At 42.3% G+C, this 21,375-nt stretch overlaps 1 protein-coding gene across 5 annotated transcripts in view; it reads left to right on the forward strand.

The window, feature by feature from the left end:
- The window catches only part of FAM184A (family with sequence similarity 184 member A), a 572,845-nt gene that overhangs the window by 425,021 nt on the left and 126,449 nt on the right, over positions 1 to 21,375 (forward strand). For 3 of the 5 annotated variants that reach the window (XM_078648471.1, XM_078648473.1, XM_078648475.1), the window contains exon 10: positions 11,036 to 11,077. The exons of the other annotated variants lie outside the window; for them this stretch is intronic. In XM_078648471.1, coding sequence (XP_078504597.1) covers positions 11,036 to 11,077 — 42 coding nt within the window. The remainder of the gene's footprint in view (positions 1 to 11,035; positions 11,078 to 21,375) is intronic. 5 annotated transcript variants of the gene reach the window in all.

Consider the following 21,375-nt stretch of genomic DNA (forward strand, 5'->3'; position numbering starts at 1 on the left):
TTCTGCAACAGACTCCAGATATTAAGAGAATGACAGTTCAAAGACCTGGTATTGAGAAGAAGACACTGGAAATGAGCGGCTGTATTGTCCTGCACGGTTCTGTTTAAAACCGGGAGACGCCAACCGCAAAACGGACAGCCTTTCCTTAAAGTCCGGCCGCCGGGAAAAATATGGGAGCAGTGGCCTCGGGGGAGTCGTAAGGCAAGTAGATGTGCCGACGTATAAATAAACATATTTATGAAACAGCACAAACAAGCAACCAAAAGAACAAAAGGCCGAACCGTCCTGCCCCGTCCGCCAACGAGACGCTGACGGGCGCAGACGGGCAGGACTCTGGCACGACTCAGGCTAAGCGAAGGCGCCCCCGCTGCGCGATCCCGCTGCGCTGGGGGAGGAGCTTTAAGTAGAAGACCCTAGCTGGCTCCTGCCCAGTAGAGCGCACGTAAGTACTGGCGCCTGAAAGCGACCCCACACCACTCCAAGATGGCGCCGGAAATAGACTCCCACCCCAGGAACCGGACCCGCTCGAGTAGCGGTGTAGGAACTATTATGTTGCAAGTGAGAGGAAGTTTTAAAATCAGGGAATACCAACAAAAAACAAAAACAAATAGCTAAACAGGAAATTTTCAAAAGCGATATCAGCGCTAAAAGCGCGAGGCGCCACTGCAGCAAAAACGCTACCTTATCAAGGCCGAGCCTCAAAGGGACTCGCCTTAAGTAGAAGACCCTAGCTGGCTCCTGCGCAGTAGAGCGCACGTAAGTACTGGCGCCTGAAAGCGACCCCACACCACTCCAAGATGGCGCCGGAAATGGACTCCCACCCCAGGAACCGGACCCGCTCGAGTAGCGGTGTAGGAACTATTATGTTGCAAGTGAGAGGAAGTTTTAAAATCAGGGAATACCAACAAAAAACAAAAACAAATAGCTAAACAGGAAATTTTTAAAAGCGATATCAGCGCTAAAAGTGCGAGGCGCCACTGCAGCAAAAACGCTACCTTATCAAGGCCGAGCCTCAAAGGGACTCGCCTTAAGTAGAAGACCCTATCTGGCTCCTGCGCAGTAGAGCGCACGTAAGTACTGGCGCCTGAAAGCGACCCCACACCACTCCAAGATGGCGCCGGAAATGGACTCCCACCCCAGGGACCGGACCCGCTCGAGTAGCGGTGTAGGAACTATTATGTTGCAAGTGAGAGGAAGTTTTAAAATCAGGGAATACCAACAAAAAACAAAAACAAATAGCTAAACAGGAAATTTTTAAAAGCGATATCAGCGATATGTCGGGAGAACCTATAACAAACGGACCCTAATGCGTAGTTCATACAGCAAAGCTGTCCCATCATAGTAAAAATGGATATCAAGGGATAACAAGACTCCTCCCTCCCCGCCCACCCCCATCGTGTATGAGCTCAGTCTATCACACTCACCAGCAATGGAAAGTTACAGAACTGGGGTGATCTTATCAGCACAATCGTGGACTCATCTGAGGTCACTGAGCTGGGGGCTCCCAGCACTGATTCCTGATCCGTATCAGGGGCCAGGACCTGAAATCTGTTGACGCCATGGTAGGAGATCTCCGCCACCGCCTGTGCCCGTCCTTAGCAGTCTGTTTCTCAGAGGGGCGAGATCGTGGCCAGCGTGGGCAGTGGCAGCACCTGGGCCTCCATTCGGACCAGCCCAGCGAATCAGCTCAAGTTGTTCCGGACAGGTCCTGTATCCCCTTGGAGTGTGACCATGCCCAGGCCTCCTCCAGGTAGGGGAAGAAATGCCTCGTGACATCATTCACAACCCTAAGCATTCCCGGAAAAAGTAATGCATATGTCAATCCCAGAGTACGTAACTGTACCTTGACCGCTCGAAAGGTGTTGCAACATCTCTGGATCTCCACTGTGTAGTCTGGTCTCGCTGTGATGTTTCTATTATAAGTTTAGGATAATTTTGCTCTGGATAGTTGCAATAGGAGATCTCTGTCTCTATAGCTGAGCAGGGGTGCTATCAGTGGACATGGAGGAGCCCCTTGTGGAGGGGGGTGCTTGGACTCCTATGTGCCCTTTCGATGGAGAAAAACTTTGGAATCCGGTTGGTCAGAACTGTCATTGTTTTATCAGACCTCCAGGAAGAGTTCTACTTTGGGCCCTCTGACTCCTCGATGAAGTCCAGGAGACAGATATTTTTGTGCCGAGAGGGCCACTCAGTGTCCTCCGCTCACACCTTGAGATCGTGCAATTCGTTATTAAGGATTTCAGTTGGTCTTCCATGTTTATCAGGGAGGGTCGCATTGAAGTCAAGGAGAATTCAGCTTCATCCACGCTCTCCATATCAGCCTGCAACAACTCTGTCTCTACTTGGATCTCCCCGAGTTGGGCCTCCATAGTTCTCTTAGAGTCTTGGCTAGCTTGTAGCACCTTGTCAAACATTCCTGCATGTTTTTTTAGCTTGCATTTCAGCTGGCGGATCGAGTGCACCGGTGTGGGGGAGACTGCCATATTAGCCATGATAGATTTCTGGAGCGCAAGCTTGGAGGCTTTCGCCGGTCCATGCGCCAGCAGCTGCCGTCTTCGGCGTCTGGATATTTGAAACAAAGAACGACTATGTCTTGATTATCAACAGTGCTCTGGGGAGGCAGAGGGCTTCCAGAGAGCCATTAGGAAGGGAGCAGCACGGCAAGTGAGTTACCGGGTACAGAGCAAGAGTTCAGTGGCATCCATGGCTCACACCACTGACCTCGCTGCGTGTGTTTCTGGATGAAGCAAGAGGGGGGAGGGCATCCTTCAGAGGTCAGCACTTTAGTGTTGTGGGCATAGGGGAACCCTTGAACCACAGAGCAGCAGACCATGCCACTACATTGCCAAGAAAGCGGTCAGGAAAGTTAGAATTGTTTTCAGGGGCCGTGCGCGAAGTGCCTTTCTGCCATCGCCAACAAGGAAGAAACCAGGAATGCCCCACAGGGATGTCTCTGGATACCTGTCACGCTTCTATCGCCAGGTGAGGTGGTCAGTGGGCTCAGGGGGGGGGGGGGAGAAGAAAGTGGTGACCCTTGAGTCTGGTCTCACAGTCCCTTTATCAGCACACAAGTATCAATAAAGGAGTACCTCCAGCCCACAGCTTGTGCCTTCCGTCCTGCTATAAGTGCCAAAGGGAGGTCCACCGCGAACCTACTCGTTGGGGGTCCTCCATAGAGCAGCCGCAGCAGACGCTACAGGTGCTGTAGCAGTCAGGGCCCCACAGTGCTATTCGCAGCCCTCCAATCTCTACCAGATCGCCATGCCACGCAGCCACTCTGGGCCCAAGGGAGGAACGAGCTGTCTGACTCGCCAGGAGGGCCCGCGTCCTCCTGCTGTATCATTTACACCTGTGCATGGGGAGGGCCGTGCCGATCAAGCGATGTCTGCTGGGCAGTTCAATTGGGCCCAATGGTATCGTGGACGAATGTATGACGTTACAACGCATGCTTTTACCACGCGGTAGGTAACTACGCAGTTGTAACAACTATCGCGTATTTACCACGCGTGGCATTACATCGCAAGTTGTTTCAACGACTTGCGCTAGGTGGCTCGCTGGACTTAGGAATAGTATAAATTACTATTCCTACACCAGTTAGCGCAACAGCAGGGAAGGTGTTGGATTTAAAATCCAACACATTCCCTTGTGTTGCACGCCACCTAGCGCAAGTCGTTGAAACGTTTTGCTATGTAAAGGCATGCGTGGTAACAACGCTGTCGTTGTAACGACCGCGTTGTTATTAACCTAAGTGGTATTGCCAGGGTTGTAAACGCTGTCTCCCATCATAGACGCCAGCGTTGGTCAGGCTCACAGTTTAGAGTAGGCCTCCCAAGGCCTCCCTCAGCAAGGCAATTAGTGTATTGGAGCGCAGCTGCGTCCGACTCCAGTGCAGCCACACAGCCTTGTCTTCATGGCTGGACAGGGCCTGTCTACAGGATGCCTTACTTGGCAAGGCGAGCAACATTCTCAAGCGCGGCTGCCTTAGTTCCCAGGGCAACCTCGCAATCTCTTGTGTTGTGGCTGCATGGGGCCAGTCGTGGGCAGCCGGCCACCGCCTCCGTACCCTGCTGCTCCCGGCCACTCTGTGTTGCAAAGGGGCCCGCATCCTGAGCCCCTGCAGCAAAGTCCAGTGAGGTGACTGCTTTTTGCCGGAGCCAGGGTGCAGTCGGAGCCATGAGGCAGGGCCTGTCGGGTAACTTGCCTGCAACCTGGTCAGCTCCATCAGGGGTCATTCGGGACACCCCTGTCCATCCACAGTAATGAGGAAGAGACTCTCCTTCGGTTTGGGGGACTCTTAACTACTCTCCGTAGTAGGATGAATGTAGATGGTCACAGTGTGGAGCGGAACGTTAAGAAAAAGGCGACTGATTCCGGCACCATTTTGGCCACACTACCTCAAAGGTTACTGACACTCTGGATGAAGTTCAACAAATTAATTTCACGTCTACTTATAATTCTCTCATCTCTGTCATTTCTTATTTTTGGCCACTGTGCACTCATGAGTATTATCATATACATATACCAGTACTGACATCATGAAGAAAAATGCAAAAGGCCAAATTCACACTCAAGTCGGAGTATTGCCTTTTATTGAGTTACGTGTTTAATATCATGAGATGCCAATTTGGAATGTTTTATTCTATGATAGAAATCTTCTATAGCACCATGCATGGATAAGCCCTATCTGATATGCAAATCAATGTCCTTGATTACAGAAGCGGCTGTTGTCCGGGCTGAGTGGTGGGGTGGCGGGGGATTGGGGATGAATGACGACTTTAAAACAACAAAAAACAAAGAAAAAAATAACTTACCTGGTTAATCACCGCTCTTCTGCTTCTCTCCAGCACAGGCTTCCAGAATCCCCTGCGGACAATCCTGACACTGCCCTCATGCTGCATGAGAGTAGCATCAGGATTAGACTATGCACCCTCGATTTGCGCTCCCAGAGAGACTGGGAGCCTGTGCCTCCTGTCTCCAACCCGGCAACGCAGCACGGGTTGGAGAGCGCTTCAGTGCGCATGTCGGTTTGGCCGTCGGGAGATAGCCAGCCAAATCCAAATGCGCACTGGCAACAGTGCCCACCACTCCCCCTCTGTGAGTCCCCCACGACGGCCCGCCCCAAAACTCGCCCGGTAGAGAAAAATAAAATATTATTAAACCTGGTTTATTATCATTTTATTATTACATTTTTGCAGCTGCTGGCGGGGGTAACGCTCCTCTGCCATAGCCGTGGAGCCGCCGCTGCTTGATTACGAGTGTCCCTGAAAAATTGTGGACCAGTGCAAACCCTTGTTTGGACTGGTGTCCCAATTACCGGTTGGTCAGATTTTTCAGACTTCTTAGGGAAGTTCAAACTTGCTGAAATTTACCAGGTGAAAAAGTCTGAATTTTGGTGCATGTAGTACCAAAATCCCCATAATTTGTCCCATTTCAAATCTTAAATGTCAGTATTTGTCACATGCAGTAAATAACGATCCCTGGGATGGTGTTATTTATCAGTGTGATAAAAACTGCAGTTACAGAGGCACTCGTGTTGTTACTAGAAAGGAAACATATCCTTGAAGTCATTGTAGAGAATTCACTGCTATGGAGCTCTGCAAATGTATCTATCAATTGTGCTGCTGGTTTTTACAACAGAAACAAATGCCATATTAATTTCATTATTATTTTTATTCTACAAATTATTTTCTTTGTGAACTAAGGGGTGGGGGAAAGAGTATTTGTGTGCTTGAAACTGATTTGTATTAAATCTTGGTATTCTCATGCAGTTAACACTCATTCACACTGCATTACATTTGTTTGGCTGCATTCATTGCCATAGATCATGTTAGTTTATTTGATTTGATACAAGTTAGGTTCCATGGAAAAACACAAAAAACAGACATGACCCATGTTAAATTTAACAGACTATAGGACGTGTAGAGGTTGGTGACAGCTGATTCTATTTGTGTGGTGCAGGTCCTTTTTTCTTGAACATCACAGGGGTATTGTCTTATGGCTTTCCTAGATAAATCAGTGTAAAAAGTAATAACTGGATCCTCGATTCCTACTGAGTTTAAGTTGTGTGCTCATGCAGATGCCTGGGTTCATGTGTTTTGGAGTGTGTGGGTTATACATGTTGGGGCTTCCATTGTGTGTATGAAGCCACGGAAGCAATAGGATGCTCCAGCTGCTCAGTGGAGATCAAACTGTGCTATCTCCCTTTGCAGCATGCCCCCACTGCTGCTTTCTCTGATCCCTCAGTATTCATTCTCAGGATGGAACTTGTGTACTCTGACTGAAACAATGCACCTGTTCCTGCAGGTCAAAGTGTGACCTGAGAGAGAACTTCACTTGCACAAACACTTTGGCATGATGGCCAGACCAAATGACACATTCAGCATAGAATAAGGAGTAGGGTATCTCCCAACTTGCATCATGTGTTCTATGCTGGATGCAGGAACCATCTACCAGGTATAAACAAGAGGCAAGCTGATAGATGGACTCACCTACTGGCTGTCATGCAGATGTGGGTACTTGAAAAATAAATTCACCATGCAAGTGTAGCTTTCACACCAATATTTGGGGCTCATTTTTAAATTTGAGGAACACTTAAAAGCACTAAGTGACTTAAGAACTTGTTAAAGTATCAATTCTTCACCTTTTGACTTTAAGAGCCTTTGCACAGCTTTGCGTAGAAAGATTCAGACGAGAGACAGAATCCATGGCTGTCTTACTTCAGTTGATAAAAACTAAAGATATTCAACTGCTACCTCTGCTGAGAAGCATATAGACAGACTTGCATACTGACAACATTCCTTGCTCTGCCACAGGGATCCCATATGCTGCTGTGAATTATTTAGCGATGGTGAGAGCAGGACTGGAGATTACATTATTCATCAACCCAACTCAAAGCTGAACACCGGAACACCCAGTACCGAAGGTTCAAGACCAGCATGTGACTTTGTATGAGGCACTCCATGTGTTTTCCCATCACTGGTCTGAGTCCCTGCATTCTACATATGTGAGGACACCATGGGATACTGCATAGGCACCCTATTATGTGGCCCCCATCCTTGTGAGTCCCTTCACAGACCTGAGGACATTTTGTGATCCAGTGAGAGGCATTTCTGAGGAGGCCCATCACCATTGTGAGCCTCTACAACCTGCAGGTGCAAGTCTTATATGTGATCTTGGGATCACTGACAGAATAGCGACAGTCAAAATATCGACTTGCCAAAATATCGAGGTAAAAATATAGAATGCCAGAATATCGACTTCCTATCTACAAACAGGTAAGTACAAAAATATCGACTCCAAAATATCGATAGGAAAAAATATAGACAGTCAAAATATCGAATTTTTTAAATATCTTAAAACTAATTTTAAAGTAATATATTAATAAATATAATTAATTTAAACATACTTAAAATACTTAAATAAACTTCAAATTAATAAATAATTAATTTAACTTAAAAAATACATATTATTAACCAAACAAATACAATATTTTTTCCGTAGGATAGCGAGAGGGTTAAATTTACTACTCACACTACAGAGAGCGCAACAGTAGGGAAAGCGTTGGATAGTGTAAGGTTAAAAATTACTATTCCCACTCCAGTGAGCGCAACAGTAGGGCAAACGTTGGATAGTGAGAGGGTAAAAATTACTATTACCACTCCAGAGAGAGCAACAGTAGGGAAAGCATTGGATAGCGTAGGGGTAAAAATTACTATTCCCACTCCAGAGAGTGCAACAGTAGGGAAAGCATTGGATAGCATAGGGGTAAAAATAACTATTCCCACTCCAGAGAGTGCAACAGTAGGGAAAGTGTTGGATAGCGTAGGAGTAAAAATTACTATTCCCACTCCAGTGAGTGCAACAGTAGAGAAAGCGTTGGATAGCGTAGGGGTAAAAATTACTATTCCCAATCCTGTGAGTGCAACAGTAGGGAAAGTGTTGGATAGCGTAGGAGTAAAAATTACTATTCCCACTCCAGTGAGTGCAACACTAGGGAAAGCGTTGGATAGCGTAGGGATAAAAATCACTATTCCCACTCCAGTGAGTGCAACAGTAGGGAAAACGTTGGATAGCGTAGGAGTAAAAATTACTATTCCCACTCCAGTGAGTGCAACAGTAGGGAAAGCGTTGGATAGCGTAGGGGTAAAAATTACTATTCCTTCTCCAGAGAGTGTAACAGTAGGGAAAGCGTTAAATAGCGTAGGGGTAAAAATTACTATTCCAACTCCAGAGAGTGCAACAGTAGGGAAAACGTCGGACAGCGTAGGGGTAAAAATTACTATTCCCACTCCAGTGAGTGCAACAGTAGGGAAAGCGTTGGATAGCGTAGGGGTAAAAATTACTATTCCAACTCCAGAGAGTGCAACAGTAGGGAAAGCGTTGGATAGCGTAGGAGTAAAAATTACTATTCCCACTGCAGTGAGTGCAACAGTAGGGAAAGCGTTGGATAGCGTAGGGGTAAAAATTACTATTCCTACTTCAGAGAGTGCAACAGTAGGGAAAGCGTTGGATAGCGTAGGGGTAAACATTACTATTCCAACTCCAGAGAGTGCAACAGTAGGGAAAACGTTGGATAGCGTAGGAGTAAAAATTACTATTCCCACTCCAGTGAGTGCAACAGTAGGGAAAGCGTTGGATAGCGTAGGGATAAAAATTACTATTCCCACTCCAGTGAGTGCAATAGAATGGAAAGTAAATACTTCATATATAAATATAAATAACATAAATATTAATTTCAATTACAAAATAATTAAATTATTTTAAAATGTTATAAAATATATTAATTAATCAATTAAAATTACAAATAAAAATTAACTAATGATAAAAATTACCTACTAATACTAATTGTTTACCAATTACCAATAAATGAATTTACAATATAAAAATAAATAAAAATTAGACACAAAAAAATATTTAATAAATATAATTACTTACAATTAAATTACTTCACACCCTATTCCCCTATAAACCCACAACCCGCTACAGAAAATAAATTACTAAAATTAACATATTTATCAATTAATCAATTAAAATTATTGACCGATTATATTTTAATTAATTACCAATTATTAATTATTTAACAATTAATTCAATATAAATAACAATAAATAAATTAACATATTTAATTAATTATAATTAAATTACTTCCCACCCTATTCCCCCATAAACCCACAACCCGCTACAGATAATAAATTACTAAAATTAACATATTTATCAATTAATCAATTAAAATTAATTACCAATTATATTTTAAATAATTACCAATTAATAATTAATAATTAATTCTAAATAAATAATATTAAATAAATTAACATATTTAATTAATTATAATTAAATTACTTCCCACCCTATTCCCCTATAAACCCACAACCCGCTACAGAAAATAGATTACTAAAATTAACATATTTATCAATTAATCAATTATAATTAATTACCAATTAAATTTTTATTAATTACAATTAATAATTAATTAACAATTAATTCTAGATAAATAACAATAAATAAATTAACATATTTAATTAATTATAATTAAATTACTTCCCACCCTATTCCCCTATAAACCCACAACCCGCTACAGAATTATATTACACAAAAAATAAAAAATAATATTAACTTACCTTAAATTCGATATTTTTGTTGTCTATATTATGTCTAGTAGATATTATGTCCATTCTATATTTTTGATTCGATATTTTGTCCATTCTATTCGATATTAAAATTTTCTGGTCGATATTTTTGTTGTCTATATTATGTCTAGTCGATATTATGTCCATTCTATTTTTTTTACTCGATATTATGTCTAGTCGATATTAAAAACTCGATATTTTGACTCTATGCCCTGATCTTGCATGTGTATCCATCACTCCTGTGAGCCCCCTGAAAGCTGACCGTAGCTGTATCTGACAGCCCACATTATTGATTCAACAACCGTAAGCTGTAAAGAAGACTCCATCTTCTCCTTCATGCCTGCAACCATCATCAAGATCAGTGAGGCTTTCTGCCAGCTGCATCGTCCAATTTGAATCTGCCACAATTGTGCACAGCATGAGCCCCCAAGTGCACGCAGTGAGGAAGCCCGATCAAACATCAACTGGTCTGCCCTTATTTGTATGGGACAGTTCCACTTACTGCACCCCTCCTATACCAAGATCAGCACATCTGACATTGCAGACTTCCTGAACTCCTCTGTGAGTTCCCAAACACTTCAAGGAGACTTCCAGTAAGATACAGAGCCGGTAGACAAAAGAATACTTTGTGCTTGACTAATGCAATGCTAAATTCTTGTATAATTGCAACCCTGATTTCCCCAGGTGCTCCAGAAAGGCAACAGAAAGGAGGTTGCTAAGATAGGCAACGTGAGCTATGTACAATAGAACTTCATAAAGTTTAGAAGAATGTTTGCTTACTAATAATGGTCTCAGTCAATCAATCAATCAGGTTTCTTATAAAGCACTACTACTCACCCGTGAGAGTCTCAAGGCAATGAGTGGGGGCAGGGGGAGGGTGGATCTGCGGTTCAGCCCAAGAGCCTTTTTATAAAAAGATATAACACTGCGTGGACAATCTGTTCCTTAGGAGTGATACAACCAAGAGTAAACCTTGACTTAAATCCTGATACCTCTGACAGACAAAGCCTAAAAGGGAGGCCTTTTGCATTTCTGTGAGCTTGCAGTAGTGTCCAATGTCTTCATTTCCAGGGACAGCAGCAGTATTTGTTACCTGGATTACCCACCTGCACCTGAGAAGTCGAATCGTCAAGCCAGAGCACTCGCTTGACAGCACAACATATATGAGATGAAGGTGGAACAATTGAGTCAGTGATAAGGATGTCTTGAATTTGCAAATTCGACCCTTTTCAGATTAGCAGCAGATATGTGTGTATCTAAGTCTTTTTGTTCAAACTGTTGTCTCCCTCTGTTTATGTGGGCAGCTTGTAATTACTCTCCAATGTTTATCCTTCCTTCTTTATCTTCTTTCCTTTTATGCAGTTGATTTCTGAATATGTCCCTTTATCCCTGTGATCTTTCCTTTGTAGCGGCACTGTCTGGGTGAAGCGTTACATAAATCTATCAGCAATGTAAGTGAGGCGTCTGCGCTAGGGCATGAATGCAATGCTAATGCTCCTGCACACTGTTTAAAAGCATTGCTTCAAAGCTTTCTCCTCCTGGGCCACACTGATAACGGCAATGCATATGTCCTGTGAATTGCTGCATCTGGTTAACCTGAACGTTCATGCCACATCCGTTCATTTGCACTAATGCATGTCACTTGGCATCCGATGCTGCTAAAGCCCGTAATGCATTCAGAATTAGTTTCACTGACCAATCAGATCAGGCTTGGAAGCTGTACAGTTTCATCAGAGCAAGCTCACAGTGCATGAAATGTAAGCTTTGATTGAGTTTATGATTTGCCACTAAAAAAAACCTTTCACCCCCCCCCCCTTTTTGAGTGGACCAGAGGTTGGGCAGAAATAGTTTGAAATCATAATTCAGCCATTCTTCAGAGAATCAGAGATGATTTATGAGGTTCCAAGACCAGACAGCTGCTGGGAAAACAATTAGGCATCTCACCTGTTTGTACATCTTGTGAAGAATGTGCATGAAATTACTCCAGTGGCTTGCTGTAATTTCCCTTTTGAAGAAGCATTTCCCTATAGCAATTACCTCAGATTCTGTTTACCTTAACACCAGGTGATAAGAGGAGAGGACAGCTCAGTAGATGGTTCAACCCTGTTACATTACAAGGTCCTTCTCTTAGACCTAAGAGTAGCATTCCAGATGCTCACCAGGATCTAGCTAGCAGGGGCAGCCCATAATTGCTGTAATGCTTCATATGGCAGTCCTTACTTGGACAACTAACTCTTCGGGACCACTCCACAAACACATTCATTTACCCAGATTGCACATGATCCACTGAACTCTATATTCACTGTTTTTTCAATGATCTAAGGTAAAATTCTCAGAGAAATCACAAAACCTCTAGTTCTTTGCCACTTCTAGCTGTTTGCCACTTCATCCGGATGGGAAGCCATTACCTTTCTTGCAATGAGTGAATATCTTGTAGAATACCATACTTCACTGCAGGAGCCAAAATGCCACACAGGCCTGGTCTATCAAAAGACCTACTGTAAACTGGTGAATACATAGGCTGTGATGAGAGAATTAACAATGCAGCTTACGGCTCTCTGAGGTCATGAGAGACAAAGTACTATTGCTCCAGTCTGCCAGCCACTTCTGGCCTAGAGAACTTCAGAAGAAAAGTTGCAGTTAAATGGAAGACAGTCTGCTCCATGTCAACATCCTGAAGACTTGTGTGATCTCCCTTGGGGTAATACTGTTTCTGCCAGTTCTCCTGGACAAAGGTTGCTATGCCATACATTAACATCAGCTCTGTAGGTTTCTTCATGAACTAGCAGCAGGGTACTAAGATCATCCATCTATTCCACTTAACCCTGCATAGATGCAAGTTTGAACTTGCTAGCACATGTCTTCTGTTGGTACCATCCAGCAGAGGTGAAGACCTTGGAGCCAGAGAGGCTAAGCACGCTTCATCACAACCTACCTGTATGGTGACTAAACTCCATGGTGTCAAGCATCTAGGCATGTGGAACTTTCCGAAGCCAAATGTTGTGTTTTCAACAAGGGGCTCATTTCTGAGAGGGTGGTGTCACGTTTGCACCATGCAACATGGTACATGCGTGACACAAACCTCTAAGTCAGATTTTTTAAGCCACTCAAAGTCATTTTGCATTGCTATGAGTGGCTTCAAAATCTGCAGTAATGCAACGCTGCATTGCGTTACTCTGTGGTGAGTAGGCATTACGAGGTATCTCTTGTCCATGGCCAGGCCAGAATCCTGCATGTACGATAGACGTGAAACAGTCCATCCCTGACACAAGGGCTGATCCTTCACCTCTCCCCTTATTTTATTTCCTAAAACTCTGATTTGTGTCGTTTGGTATTACGCACACAGACCTGTTAGATGGCCTAGCAAACTTACTGCATATTCGTTGTGCTGGTAGACAGTTCCCTCCTCTGCCCCTCGAGCTTTGGCATACACACTCATCGAGCTCCTAGGCATTCTGGCTATATATTTGTGCAAAGCTTACGTCATTTGAGACTTTAATTTTTTGTTTGAGGCCCTTCTAGCAGGTCAGAGAACGATTTTCTCTGTGTTTACTTTGTTCTATAGCTAACTTAAGGGCTAAAGAGAGTGACCCTTACAGATGGCTATGTCCTACGTCTCATTTTTGTACCACTACATTTAGTACAACTAAACTGTTAAGGCTTTGGTGCAGATGAATGATTTTTGTTCTATTTAATATCTTTTTCCATGCTACCTCTTCTTTGTCAGGACACAGAAGTCTCAATTAGGTCACACAGGGCCACATAGCGTTTTTTTTTTACGAATTGCTATGTGGTAATCGCAAACACTAAATTACAAAAGTGTGTTTTATACTTTTTGCGATTCTCGTTATGTCGCAAAAAGACCTACCTAATGAATATTAATGAGGTAGGTCTCCGTTTGCAACCCCTTGGGAATCTCAAAAATCACAGAGCTGGTGGCCTGCTAAGGTCAGTAGACCACAATGACTTTGATTGCTTTTAAATAAAGCAATTGTTTTTGTTTTTTTAATGCAGTCCGTTTTCCTTCATGGAAAATGGGATGTGTTTCTACAGGGTTAAGACTCTTGGTTTTCTCTTTGATAAGCTGGTTTATCAGGGAAAACAGGTGAGCTCTGTGGTCTTTTAATAAATCAACAATGGTCACTAGCTTTTATGTTAGTTGCTCTCATGGATACAAGGTCAATTTGGCAGTGTTCCTCTCTCTCGTGTAGCAGCATCACTATATATATATATATATATATATATATATATATATATATATGTATATATATATATATATATATATATATATATATATATATATATTACTGACTGTCCTGTGAATGGTTGGGGACGGTGGGGAATGCGATTTTGCCACAGAATCGAACAGCTAAAGAGCACTGTGGCTCTAGAATGATCTGAACAATTCTGCTGCAATATCCCTGCAAAGAAGAATATTAGGGCCATATGTATCAAGCCAAATTGCTTTTGCGAACGCCAAAATTCGCAGAATTTCGGCGTTTCCGAATGCAATTTGGCCAAATGGTATGTATTAAGCAAATCTGCGTGCAAAATAAGGAATCGCAAAATTTGCGAAATGAATGGGAAAGTATTCCTTAATTGCGATTCACAATTTGCTAATCGCAATTAAGGAATTTTAAGAAATCGCAAAAAAATGCGATTTTCTCCATACATACCAATTTGCGAATCTCAAATAGCGATTTCTTAAAAATCGCTATTTGAGATTTGCAAATGGGTACCTTCATACATATGGCCCTAAGTCTTTAGCTTAGAACTCTGTTATTTCTAAAACATGGATGTTATAATACAATTATCAATTACCTGAAAAAAGGCTGTCTCTTTTTCCCTGCTGGTTATATGGCCAAATATGCACAGCAGCATTTCTAACAAAAACAAGCACAAGGAAAACCTTAATTTATTCCTTTGGGATTTTAGAAGCTCAACTTTTCTAAATGATCAATCACATAACGGGCAACAGCATTATTGTATTTGTTAGAATGGGCTGTTACTTCAGAAAACAGATCCATCAGATAAATCTATAGCTTTCTCTTAAGGAATTTTCCACAGAAAACAACTAAGATTTAAATCTATAAATCAAGATGCTCGCCAGCTGAGAGTAAGTAGAGAAAAAGAGACTATGCTAACCTAAACTCTGAACAGCCCTCTTACATAGAAGACCAGTTCTGAAAAACAATGCGCACAAATCAGACATCCAAGAGGTTACTAAAAGGAGAAAGACTCTCTCAGATGTTTTAGGTACTTATGGCCAGTAAACAGTCAAATCACAATCTTCCTAAAATCATGATAATCAAAATGTCTCAATTTCTGGGCAGTAATATGGTGTAAATGATACACATAGATTGTCCGTAAGTGCAAATAACCTATAAGGGCAGCAACATTTGGTGCACATAGATCACTGCATACAGCATACTTCAGTGTACTGTGCAATCAAGCTGCTACGGTGTACAAATAAATTCAGTCCTGTGGAATGTCTTGTCAAATTCTAGAGACGGGGTATACGGAGCCGAGAAAAAAGGCAAGCAAGCTACATAACATGGTCAAACACTTAGTAGGACTGGTGAACTCTCCATTTTGAGATGTTGTCTTACCTGATCCAGATATCTGAAGCAGTTTCTCATGCTGTGGAAACTGAAGTGTTACAGAGGCATAGCTCACGGCGCACCAGCCAAATGATGACCATGTTACGCACTCCAGACTTTGTTTTTATTATTCATTGTCAGAAGTGTATATTGACAGGGCTCCACATGTTTTCATCCAATCAGATTGTAGAAAAAGATACTACTCTTAAATTCCCAACGTTAGCATGACCTGTGGTGGGAGCTGCCGTTTTGTTTAGATTTCGTTATTGCAACATTTGCAAACTGGGGTTTACTTAATTCCAAGATTATAATGAAATTCAGTTGGCCCAAAATATGGTGCCAGGCTACCATGGTATATTTGAACCAAAGAAAAAAGCTGTTACAGTACACCCATTATTACGTATGATGATCAAAATACAGTATTGGATAGGTAATGGACAAGGTCTGGATTCAAATGTAATCCTTAACAGGAGTTCACTAGGACAATCTAATGAGACAACAGGTATACAGAACATGCAAGTAGTCCAAAGACGTCATCTGTTTGTTTTCATTCACTTTTTATTTTTACCAAAGATTTCCAGCACAAGATTTTGCCAACACGTGTTTCGTCTATGCTTAGACTTTTTCAAGGCTGGAAAAAGTAAACATCATATATTCAATAATCTATATACATACAAATGTTAAAAAGACTATTACAAAAAAATAAAATCCTGCAAGTCATTTAGTTTGTCTAACCAATTCCAGTATAACAATGGATGATAAAATCCCACAGTAAATCTAATGTAACTCTATGCATTGATCAAATGTATTGTTTATCTTAAGTAGAAAACTAGAAACGGAAAAAAGATCAGAAATGAACCAGTGATCAAATCATCAAAAAGAGGACGATCAGATAAGCCGCAAATCATACAGAGGATGAGGAAAAAAGAACCACGCGTTTTTGATTAAATATGAAAAGTGAATATAGAAGGAGCTCTGATGTGTAAGGAAATACCGTGAACCCAAGTAAAATTAATCCTGTATAGAATGAAAACTAATAAATGAACCCACCGATATGGGAATAGTATAATGATGTAGTCTGATATGAATGCTTCAAAGGCCAATGTCCGTGTTCGCGCTCCAAAGCAAATAAGCATGTATTGAACCGGGCAGTCTGGCCAGAAAGAATAGAAAATAAGTTAGCAAGCTATATAGTCCTACACTTATTACAAATGATTAGACCTCGAGAAAGAGGCCAATACTGTTAACAAATGGCATACGTGTGAGAGCATATGTGCATACGCCAAAAAATATACCATATATGTATCGGTAGCACTTATAACGAAGTATAAGTATAGATCAAAAAGATAGGGGTCCGAGTAGGTATACTAGTTTCCTATTGGAAAAACTACACACAGAGGTACACCATTAGGTGACTAATACCCCCACCAAATCAAGGCACACTGGTGATGGCATCCAGGAAAAACTCTCTTGGCAGTTGGTGTAAAGTATCATAACAGTACTATGACCCGCTAGTGTTAAAAAATTGTTGTCTCATTAGACTGTCCTCGTGAATTCCTATTAAGGATTACATTTGAATCCAGACCTTGTCAATTACCTATCCAATACTGTATTTGAATCATCATACGTAATAATGGGTGTGCTGTAACCGCTTTTTTCTTTGGTTAATTTGTATGCATGTTAATTTCTAATGTGCTAATAGTACCTCTGGGTAGTAGGTGTATTAAGCTACTCTTGTACCCCGGTCAAACTTTAGCGATAGATTAGTTCACACTTATTTTTGGTATGGTGCAAATACGTTGTTCATATTGATTGTGCGGTCTTTTCCCTTATAGGGACCACTAATACCAATAATTTTTGGCCTCCCCCTTACTCAGATACAGTCTGGGGCAACGACGGAGAGAGCGTGGCCTCCCTTCCTTCCTGAGTTTGAGTCCAGGTGAGGTGAGGTCTTCTCCCCGGCAGGACAGGATCACTTATTGGATCCTTCTGCACGGCGGAGTTGTGAATCCATACGGCGTATCCTTTTTTTGTTATCACACTGGTTTACAGATATTGTTTTTCACTAAGCAGTAACAATGTTATGAACAGGGGTCCTGATGAAAGCCTTGGGTCCTTCCCAGTTAGGTTGAAACATGTTGGCCATTTAATGCAGTAATTTGCTTCCATACTGCATTTGTGCACTGTTCGTTTTGGTTTTAACTAGGAAGAGGACAGATTCCTAATAAAAATACTTTCCTGCCCTTTATCCTATTTTACTCTCACCACTTTTTCTTTGTTGCACTGCACTTATACCCATCCTGTGTCTGTCACTGGTCACTTAGTGCTTGTGGGCACTGACCCCGCTCTACAACAGGGTATATATGGGTCTCAATGATCTAGAGACTTTTTACCCCTGGAGGATGACCAGATGATAGAATTTGATCATACAATTGTTTGATGGGAATCCTAAGAACGAAGCGGGTTCTTTGTTACAATCACTTACACCTCTTTTTGATTTCAGTTTATCTTTATCCTACTCCTATTATCGTCTTCCATTAAGCCTGTGCTATGGATTGAGGGTTTTTGACACCCCATCATCACAGACCCCTAGGTTTTCTTGTGTTTAAAGTATTGCGTTGGGGGCTTAACCTAGGCTAGGTCTTTAAATTCCCCTATGACCCTCCCTTCCCTTTTTGTAGTATCCAGGAAAAACTCTCTTGGCAGTTGGTGTAAAGTATCATAACAGTACTATGACCCGCTAGTGTTAAAAAATTGTTGTCTCATTAGACTGTCCTCGTGAATTCCTATTAAGGATTACATTTGAATCCAGACCTTGTCAATTACCTACACTAATTCCATCCTTCCCAATCTTAGGATCCGATCAGCGCCAGGAAACTTACGGTGACAGTGCGCTCAAGAAATGTCTTATAACATAACATATCCAATACTGTATTTGAATCATCATACGTAATAATGGGTGTGCTGTAACCGCTTTTTTCTTTGGTTAATTTGTATGCATGTTAATTTCTAATGTGCTAATAGTACCTCTGGGTAGTAGGTGTATTAAGCTACTCTTGTACCCCGGTCAAACTTTAGCGATAGATTAGTTCACACTTATTTTTGGTATGGTGCAAATACGTTGTTCATATTGATTGTGCGGTCTTTTCCCTTATAGCCCTTATAGGGACCACTAATACCAATAATTTTTGCTTTAACAATGGTAAATTTGACCATGATTACTGCTGTTCTCTCTATTTGGTCCTGTGGCACAGGTGGTTCATTTGAAAGCAGCTTGTTTAGATCAGGGTGCATTGCATGCATTGGGGCTTTTGAGAAAGTGGATTATTGCAAGGGGTGGATGGTAGTTCATTAGTCACTTTTCTTGTTAAGTCTAGACAAGTTTCAATAATTTAAACCTGAGCTCAACCCCTTGTGGCTATGGCATAGAACAGACAGGCTTAACTTAAGGAAATGGATAAAGCATTTAGAAGTTCCAAAGCAGTTCAATTTATAAAAATAAAGAATATTTTAATGAACAAAATTACACCAAAACAACAAAAGTCCCAAAAGGGAACCAGCGATATCAATTATTAACTTTTTAAATGAAAATAGTGCCAAAAAGTGTTACGCACCAACTTCAGTCATCTAGTTGCACTTGAACCTGGGTGCGATTTCAGGCTGACTGCAGTGGAGATCGGGCCGGACACAGAAACCAGATTTGTCCCGGTCAGAAGTTTAACCTTCTGATGTAGTCTCTGAAACGGAAGTCAAAAATCCTTAGCAGGGAAGGCAGCAGGCTGTGGCAAGAGGAACTCCATGACTCCGCATGGCCGCTGTATGAGGTCCTGATAAAGCAATTGAATTTTGGTGGGAAAGCTCATAGCTGGAAAAATTCAGAATTTGCTCCCAAAGAAGGTCCCTCGCCTGCCCCATACTTTTGGTGCCTTTGCCCAGTAAAGATGTCAACGTTCGGACTTCGGCACTTTTATGAAGCTTGGCAAAGTTGCAAGCTGTTGCCAAACAGGGCTCCATGAGGCCAGATACCTTCGCCACGATGTCCTGTTAAAATAGATGGCCTGCTTCAGAGCAGCTTTGAATGGTGGTAGCTTGAATCTATGACTCACAAGCATAAACAGCTTTGTTGGATAAACTTGGCAGGTTTGTCCCAGTCCTCTGGAGGTTGTTGGTGCAAAAACGTTTCTAAATCCCAGGTTTTTCAGGATGTTAGGAGAAGTACACTTTGACACAGCCAAAAGTCTGTGGACCTTTCAAGCAGCACTTCGGGGTCACGACTCACTCCAGCAGAAGCCACCAGTTGGGTCCAAGGCAGGTCCAATTTAAACTGGTCAACTGCTCCCTTCAGGAAAAGGGCTTCTAGCAGCATTTTGTGTCCCTGTAGCATAAAAGGAGGTCAGCTAGCTGACCGTTGGAGTCCACTTGTTTATCAGGGGTGCAAGTGGGAGCAAGTCCTTCCTTTCAGATCTCAACAGCAGGTACAGTCCTCTTTTGTCTTCCATAGGTCCAGTAGTGTTCTGAAGAGGGTACCCAAGGGTGCCACATATATTCTTGGCACTAGCCAGTGGGTGGGGGTGACTCCTGGTCCCCCCCCTAACCAATGCGGAAAAGGTTCCCAGGGGTAATACTACCCACATTTGCAGGGGTTTATGTTTGTCCTACTCCAAACAATCTCGCAGTGGCCAGAGAAATGAGTAACCACTCCTCTGTGATCACTCAAAACTGATTCTCGGGGCAGCTCTTCTCCTATAGGGATTCCTGCCTGACTAGGACACAGGAGGGACCAGGCCCGAGTGTTAACTACATCTACCTGTGACTGAGTAGGCCTTTTTGAAGTTAAAGTTCTCAGCACAGCCAAAATGGTCATCCTGTCAGAGGACAGACATCGCCCCACACCCAAATCCTTAGTGTCAGCTCTGGGAGCAAGTTCACATTTCATCAAAAGGGCTATTCATTTGCTTGGTGACAGCTGGAAGCTTCTGCAAATGAGCTTCTAGAGGTTTTAGGAGATAAAAGGTGACTTTTTAAAAGTACCATTTGCAAAATATTTTCTGCAACTCTTGCATTACCAATGGATTTGGCTTATTATTAATATTTTAAAAAGTCCAAGAATAGACTTTGTAGTTGGTTCCTAAACTGAGATAACATTATTAATTTTAATATTGTATCCCAGTGCTTTCCAATGGAATGTCTAGCTCTGCTACAGGGAAAAATGCTTTTAGACTTGTCATTGTAAGAACATGTTTAACATTAAAAATGTTCATGTTCGACTTTTAAATACCATGCACCCTGGGCCCAATGGGCATTTGATACCTACTTACTGGTGACTTATTAATATTTGAAAGGATGGTTTAGGCCTGCCAAAAGGGACTATTTTGACAGGTCGAAATAGCAGTTTTACAACTGCACAGACAGGCTACAGCGGTAGGTCTGCAGTCATGTTTTGCATTTTCATGTTAGTGGTGGCACAATGTGGGCTGCAGGTCACTAGTGCCATTTAACTTATTGGCCATAGGTACGCTTCAAAGCAAATACTAAGGACTTGCACTGTGGTCTGGTTAGCAGAGTCCCAGTGCCGCATCACAAAAATGGGGGCTGGTGGTCATGCAAAAAGTGGCATTTCCTACAGGGCCCAATTTCTGTTTGTGCCAGACTTTGACCAAATGTCCCATTACTCTTCAGACAGGTACTCTTCTCTTATTCACAGTTCCACATTTTAAATGTTCCCAGCTTGGTGTGAAGGTTTTTTCCATCATTGCCTCCTAACCCTGGAACAGTCTCCCTTTGGTCCTATAAAAGATGATTCAATCCACAAGTTTCCATAAGTTTCTGAAATCCCACTTATTTTGTTAAAAGCCTACTGTAAACACTGTTTTTTCTATCAGTCAGTCCTAGCTCCAAGATGCCTCTGCACAACCTGTGCGCTTATAAGTATTTCACTCACTAAATCTTTCGCTACCAATGCTTCCAATCTCTTTGTTCCTTATGATGGAAATAGCGAGGGCAGGTGTCTATGACATCTATTGACGGCTTGCCTGCCTCCTGTCTTGTCGTTAAAAGCTATTCTGTCCTGAGATCCACCTTCCACAAGAATCACAGTTTTTTCAAGAGAATAAGTCTGTCCATGAAACCTTAAAGATGGTGACACAGAC

Source organism: Lissotriton helveticus, chromosome 6 (genome assembly GCF_964261635.1).
Source record: "Lissotriton helveticus chromosome 6, aLisHel1.1, whole genome shotgun sequence".
Lineage (NCBI taxonomy): Eukaryota > Metazoa > Chordata > Amphibia > Caudata > Salamandridae > Lissotriton > Lissotriton helveticus.